At 36.9% G+C, this 7,881-nt stretch overlaps 1 protein-coding gene across 1 annotated transcript; it reads left to right on the forward strand.

Moving 5' to 3' along the window:
- The first annotated feature begins 4,840 nt into the window (after nucleotides 1–4,840).
- foxa1 (forkhead box A1) lies at nucleotides 4,841–7,649 on the forward strand. Its single transcript, XM_083545638.1, has 2 exons — nucleotides 4,841–5,040; nucleotides 5,906–7,649. The coding sequence occupies exons 1-2, from the start codon at nucleotides 4,969–4,971 to the stop codon at nucleotides 7,148–7,150; spliced, it is 1,317 nt and encodes a 438-aa protein (XP_083401764.1). The 5' UTR covers nucleotides 4,841–4,968; the 3' UTR covers nucleotides 7,151–7,649.
- Nucleotides 7,650–7,881: the final 232 nt, after the last annotated feature.

Below are 7,881 nucleotides of genomic sequence, written 5' to 3' on the forward strand. Positions count from 1 at the left end.
AAAAGAATGATAATCGGATTTGCTGTTGTAAAGCTTCAAAATTAGACCAAAATAGTTGATATACTACTACTTTCGCTGACTTGGAACATTCTCTTGTGCACCTGTGAGTGTAAGACTAGACAGCCAGACATCTGAGTGCTTCCCTCTGCTGGTAAAACGAAGGAGTTGCCATGGGCATGATAGAACTGATAGACCAAAGTGGGACAGAAATGATGCATAGTCTCATTTAACGTAAAATAAAAAAGGTAGCATTCACACATAACCTTAATTACTTCCATGCTTTAACATGTATGTAATGCATGTTATTATAGTGTGCAACGTTTCCAGAGAAACAGGATGTTTCCGACTACAAGCATTCATCAGCTGTGCAAACAAAATGCTTCTGAAGTTGTAGGAGATTAAGCCAGTTGATATTTGCTATTTATATTCATTAATACTTTAAAACTTCTGAGAGTTTGTTCAGACAACTGCCGCTGTTGTTTTAAAAAGGGACAAGTCTCTGGACTATAGCTAAGCTGATGATTTATCTGTCTATTTACACAGATTGACTGCTCCATAACTTCTCACCACTGTTTGAACTGGAGACAGGAAAGGCTGAAGTTGTGCTTGCCTCTGTGTGTGGGCTCATTGTGCTGGTCAGGCAGGAGAAGACCAGTTGCCTCGTTGTGCTCCACTGACAGCAACAAATTTATCTATTCACTTTGACATGTCACAGATTTGTCACGTCAATTTGGCATGGATAAGCCTCAGTGACAGACCTAGAAGGTCATGCCAAAGTCATCGAACCTGCCTTCTCTAAAAGGAAGCATTCCTAAACTGTGAATGGCAACTTCCAACTCGCTCGCTATCCATCTACTCTATAGGCAGTTTGCCCTCATTTAAAACCTCTCAGCTGCATCCAACAGTGAATTTTTCAATGACACTTCACAAACTGAAAGAAGCCTGCTATTATTTCAGAGATATTTTTTTCAGGAAGGAGGAGTGGAGTGAGTCCAGTTCTGCACTTGCAGGTAGTAAATCTTTATGTAATCTGAATGAACAAGCTACTTAGAGGAGGAGTAAGCAAGTTTGCAGGCTCCAGGCTGACCCGGCACTCAGCTGAATGGGGGAGTTGAAGGGTAATTACTTGCTGTGTCAGTGCCTCTTAAATGGTCCTGAGGGAGCTGATGACAACCTAATCACAACCTCAGGTGCCTAAAAAGGGGGCCACCCTGTATTCACTGTCAGTGGAGAGACAAGCAATACAAAATACTGTGAGATGAAGAGATATGAACTTGTGAAAACAGCAGGTTTTTTTTTTTTTTTTTTTTTTTTTTTTAAGGAAAACAGCAAACATAATGGAAAACATGGATTCAAGTTATAGGTCAAAATACTTAGTAGTCATTTATGTGTTATTACAGATTACAGGTCACTTTTAGATACGGGCTCAAATAAGACTTGAAAGATGAAATGTAAATCTAATTGAATATACACATAAACAGTGCTTATATTAACTGTAAAACATATGTGGTGTGCTGGAAGTGCCTGTAGTATTGAAGTAATGAGGATTTACAGTAAGCCCAGAATTATTGGCACCCATCATAAAATAAAAACAAACAAAAATAAATGTATTCATTTTGTGATTTTTGTGTAGAATATAAGATCATAACAGCATAGAGTGGCTAAAATGTTCTTCATGTGGACATCTTCAATTTAGACAACAGGTTTTCTAAACATTTAGACATCAATTTAGACATCAGGATAAATAAACTTTTTGTGCAGATCAGCAACCAACTTTCTCTTTTGCATTGAAATTGAAAAAAGAATTTTATATTTGTATAACCTTATATATTTATAGATCACTCAAATTGGACATGGCAACAACATAGTTCCTGGTGAAAATGAAAGTGAAAAGGCACATAAAAAGTGAAAAGGTTTACAAGAATGGCAATTGTATGGAGGTTTACTAAGAAAGCCACCACAAAGTTAGAAATAATATGCCACATATGTATATTTGAGTGCTAAATTAGTTATAATGACTGATTTTTGTTCTCTTTGTTCTTTCGTCTTTTTTTGTTTGTGCTTATGAACAATTCTATTAATTTTGGAGGGCAATGTATTTGTTGTTTTATGTGTCCAATTAGAAAGAATATAACTTAGTGAACAGGTGGATCATGCAGAGGTTATCAAACCACTGTTGATTGTTTTATTAGTATTGACCATTTTATTATCATGTAAAGTTAATCTTTATTATTATGTAAACAGTACCAAAACACTTTTAGTCTGGTGATGTTTTAATTTTGTTAAAAAACATTATTAAATAACAAAATGTGTGTATGTATTTATTTATTGATTATTATTTATATATGATTATATGATACATTACATAGTACAGTTAATACAAATTCTAACATTGGGGGCCATTATAAAGAATGTAACCGTTGAGATTTTGGAAGAAAAATGTGTGAAACAAAGATTCAAGTGCTTTTTTTTAATAAAGGTCAAGACTGGAATATAATTCACTCTTCAATTTATAGAATTATTAAACAGATTTGGTTTTATTTACTTACCCATTCAAGTTACCTTTGTTAACATACATGGCTGATTTAACATTCAGTGCACACTTTTTTTTTTTTAGCACAAATATATTTCTTATTGCCTTTTTTGGTGGTTTTTCATTGAATTAAAGAGCTATCTTATTTACAGTTACTATTTTCATCACTTATTCCACTGTAACCTCTCCGGGGCTCCCTCTGCTGGACAGATTAGTGTTAACTGTTAAACAGTGAAATGTTAATAAACTCGAGGCAGTTTTGGGGAATTTATACTAATGTTATACTAATCACGCTGTACTGTATATGGTTGATTTTTTAAGGATGCTTGTCACACTTGATCATTGCTAGTTCTTAGCACAAATAAACCAGCAGTGGAAAAATATCCCAGAAACATTGGAGGTAGAGGAATTCACCATGCATCATAAACAAACACACGCATATGCTTATTAACACAAGTACAATTTTAATGTAACCAGTCCAGCTATGAGGGGAAATTAGAGAACCCAAAGAAACCATGAATAAAATAGTGACAAAAAAGTGGCGTTTATTTATTATGTCACAATAATCACCCGATCTAAAATCAACATAAATGCTTTTCATATTATTTATTTGAGAACAGCTCACAGAATAAACAAAAATAGCTGTCAGAAAGTCCTGACAATAGATTTTCTGGCAAGATAACATTAAGATTAAGTATCCTTAACCTTAAGGATGTTCCTTAGCCTTAAGGATGTTCGTTTAAATGTCTGGTACATGCACCAGGTATTAAACAGGACTTCCTAACTGAATGTTTGTCTACTGCCTGCGTACACAAGCAAAGATAAATGTTGCAAATACTGTTCAAATACTGTTTTACATTAGCACCGGTAATAGTGGGAAGGTTTTCACCAGATTTTGGTGATTTGAGGTGTTGAGGAAAATCTATGTACATTCCATACTAATGTAGGAAAGGATGGTATAAATTCATTCATCTGAGGCTGTATCTTCCCACAACACTTTCTGTTGAAAAAATATTTATCAGGAAATTAATGTTTAAAAAAATTAAATAATAATACAATTAATAATACAATTATTATTATTATTAATAATAATAATAATAATAATAATTAAAAAAGCAACAGAATTTGTCTGGAAAAAAAAGCAAATGTTCATTTAATAAGAATTTCAATTCATTATTCATGAATAATTGCTTAATTACTCGACGTTCTTTATTTGCAGCCTAAAGACGTCAAATACAAAGCGCGTGCACGGATGATGTACTGTGTTTGTATATACATTAGGTCATACATGTACCTTAGCAAAACCCGGCATACATCAAATCATTGATCCAAAATGGCCTATAAGTCTAAATGCAGTGAAAGGGCAATGAATGAAAGAGTATAACATTATAGCTACATATGCAAATAGAAATTATTGTTTCAACACACACCAGTTAATAAAGCTATTTTAGTAAGTATTAATGACGGAAAATGTCGTTATTCATGGCTCTGTTTTTTTCCGCATTCTCTCTCTCTCTCTCTCTCTCTCTCTCTCTCTCTCTCTCTCTCTCTCTCTCTCTCTCTCTAACACACACACTCTCTCTCTCTCTCTCTCTAACACACACACACACACACACACACACGCACGCACTGCTCTGATTTAAGAGTCTTTTAGTTTCGCCCCGTGAAAAATTGATTTGTGCTGCATTTCTGTTAGAGATCACTCGGAGATAATCCTCTGTAAGTGGATGATCAGGGTTGTTATTCGCTCATTAACAGGTGTACAGTGGGAAGTACTTACGCGCGAACGGGTGGGGAGGGAGTGTGCTGCACGAGCTCTTTCAACTTTATACTGTATAGGTCACACACACACACACACACACACACACACACACACACACACACACACACACACACACACACACAAAGCCCCTCATGCATATCACTGTACATATATTCCTCAGTCCATTTTTTTTTTATACACTAATGTTTTCATTGATTCATAAAAAAAATGTATAAATTAAAATAAAAATATTTGGTATGCTTGAGTTATGAGTTATGATTAGTCTGACTTTAGATGTCGTTGCTGTTGTGTTTAGGGTGCTTGTGGATTTGTAAACTTTTGAATATGTTCAGGTAAATGTAGACGAATGTTGTGTTGTTAGAAAATTAACCATTAATGATTTCTACCCCTACTAATACGACAAGAAGTATTTGGGTGTTAGTTGGGTAGACGAATAGGCAAATGAGCCCGTGTCAGTGGGCTGTACCGCTATCTACGTAACAGCGAGGGGAAGATCCAGCGCGCGCTCAAGTCACAGCGCTCGCGACTGTTCCTCACTTTATTCAGTAACGTCGCGCAAAAAACTCATCACTGCACATCGTCTGCTGGGACAATCTGTGAAAACCCGCAAGTCTGGCTCCTGCATGTTGACGACCAGCACATTTCCACCGTAATGCTGGGCGCAGTGAAAATGGAAGGACACGAAACTCCAGACTGGAGTAGCTATTACACCGATGCACAGGAGGTATGTATTGTGCAGTTCAGTGCCCGTGATGGCAAATACTTTTACAACTACTTAAATGTAACTCAAACATTCAAGAAATTATTATAGGTCTAATTTATTATTGTAGGGGAAAAGCCTGTGTTTATTTCTTGCTTACTTCCTCAAGATTGCTCATCATTTTTTTTTATACAAATTAAATAAAATAAAAATGCTATTAGATTTGATGTTGAAGCTCGTTGACTCCGGCGGTCCCGCGTGGTGGCGGTAGTGTGCGGTGCGAGGCGGCTGGTCCGCTGCGCTTTATTGCCTGATTATATCCTACTGGAAATGTGCTCGTTTGAAATGTACTTTAATAGGATTTCAGGTTAATTAAAATATATACATTCGATATTGATATTCAAAAGGACTTTAGATAAACTTTATTTGTGTTTGTTTGTTTGTTTGTTTGTTTTAAAAAGCTTTCAAACACGTTTAAACGTCAATTACTGAAACAAAACAAGATTTGCGTTTTTATAATACATTTTAAAATATGTAATAATATATAAATTTTACATTCATTATATTTTATTGAATTTGTTTATTTACATACACTTTTTTTGCAGTTGATAAGGCAGAAACGAATATTTTTCATCGCTTATAAAAATGATCGTCAATGAAAATCCCTGTGTACTACTAATGTTTCCAGTTTTGTTTAATGTGGCATCATGCTTGTTTATTGTGTAGCCTTTTTTCTGTCTTTGTGGTGGAACAGTATACACAATCTGAGTAAATATGGAGTGAAGATTAAAGTTACGCACCGTTTACGCATTTACGCGTGACAAATTTGCAATCACAGAATTGCCTATGAAATATAAAAGTGTATGATTAATGTTTTGTTTTATTTCAGGTTTATTCGCCCATGACGAACAGTAATATGAATGCTGGACTGACTTCTATGAACAGTATGAACAGTTATATGAGTATGTCCACCAGTGGGAATATGACCTCTAGTTCTTTTAACATGTCCTATGCGAACCCTGCTCTCGGTGCTGGACTGAGCCCAGGAACTATGGCAGGGATGCAGTCGAGCGCAGGCAGCGCGATGAACGGAATGGGTGGCGGGATCTCGTCCATGGGCACTGCGCTCAGTCCCACAAACATGAATGCAATTTCAGCTCAACACACTTCTATGAACGCACTGAACCCGTACTCAAGTATCAGCCCCACTATGAGCCCTATGACATACGCCCAACCGAACCTTAACCGGGCACGGGACAACAAGACTTTCAGGAGAAGTTATCCACACGCCAAGCCTCCATACTCTTACATATCACTCATCACTATGGCTATCCAGCAGTCACCCAGCAAAATGCTCACGCTTAGTGAGATCTACCAGTGGATAATGGATCTGTTTCCGTACTACCGTCAGAATCAACAAAGGTGGCAAAACTCAATCAGACACTCGCTGTCTTTCAATGACTGCTTTGTCAAAGTTTCTAGGTCACCAGACAAGCCAGGGAAAGGCTCTTACTGGACCTTGCATCCTGACTCTGGAAATATGTTTGAGAACGGCTGTTACCTCCGCAGACAGAAGCGTTTTAAATGTGATAAAAAGCTTGTCGGAAGTAAAGGGCCAGATGGAAGGAAAGAGCAAAACGGGTCAGGCTCACCCTCATGTGATAACACGAACACAAAGACCGGGCCCGTGGACTCCAACTCAATACCCAGCGCAAACCAGTCATCAAGCCCCCCGAGCCTGGACCACAGAAACGGTAGTAGCAACTCTGAACTAAAGAGCAGTGGCCCACAGATACACCCCGTGGCCAACTCAGCCACGTCTCTCTCCTCTCTCCCGTTACCCCCACACTCTATGACCCACGAGTCTCAGCTGCACCTAAAGGGAGACCCCCATTACTCTTTCAACCACCCGTTTTCTATCAATAATTTAATGTCATCCTCGGAGCAACAACACAAACTGGACTTGAAAGCATATGAACAAGCGTTGCAATATTCATCCTATGGCTCAGGTATGTCTTCCAGTCTGCCTCTCGGCAGTGCTTCTATGGCCGGGAGAGCGAGCATGGACCCCTCGGCTTTAGAGGCATCTTACTACCAAGGTGTGTATTCCAGGCCAGTTCTTAACACTTCTTAGTTTGGTCTTATCATTTACTGCACTCAAGAATTGCTGACAGATAAACTTAATTTTATTTTTGCATGCACCCTGTGCATTAAGGACTGTTGCTTTAAAGTATAATAATGTGTACGTGTATAATAAAATATTGTAAAGTGTTTTCCCTGAATGATTGTAATACCCACCTATAAATAATTGCTAGTGTATTTAAAAACGATTTTGAACTTGTAAAATAATGTAATCTTCCCCCCCAAACCAACATGTTCCGTGTGTTACAGTGTGTATAAATGACGGTCAGTTATGGTCTTGTGGAATGTGTGCTGCAGGTAAAAAAAAAAAAAAAAAAGAAAAAGTAATTGTCTGTTGCAGATGTATTTGGATGTTGTCATTTTACTTGTTCTCTTTTTTGGGTTTTTTTAATTTACCTCGTTTGATGAAAATACTTTAATCCCGAACTTGTATTGAAATAAGTTAATCAAACTTGAAAATGAACTGCGAATAAAAACACGTTATTTCCTAATTACGCCACTTAATGTTTCGTTGCTTGTTTGAAGCTTCTGGAGATTTTGCCCAAAGTGAATTTAGAGTCAATGATGTTGAGTTTTTATTTCTCAGGATCTTTACGGGGAGGTTAAGGAAATGTTATGGCCCATTTCTAATCTATATATTGCTTTTTTGTTTATTTAATTAGTGTTTACATATTGTTTGTTTTGATGGTTGTATTTTCTTTTCTTAATATTGTTTTATGTTTA

The sequence above is a fragment of the Silurus aristotelis genome (genome assembly GCF_946808225.1).
Source record: "Silurus aristotelis genome assembly, chromosome: 6".
Classification (NCBI taxonomy): Eukaryota; Metazoa; Chordata; class Actinopteri; order Siluriformes; family Siluridae; genus Silurus; species Silurus aristotelis.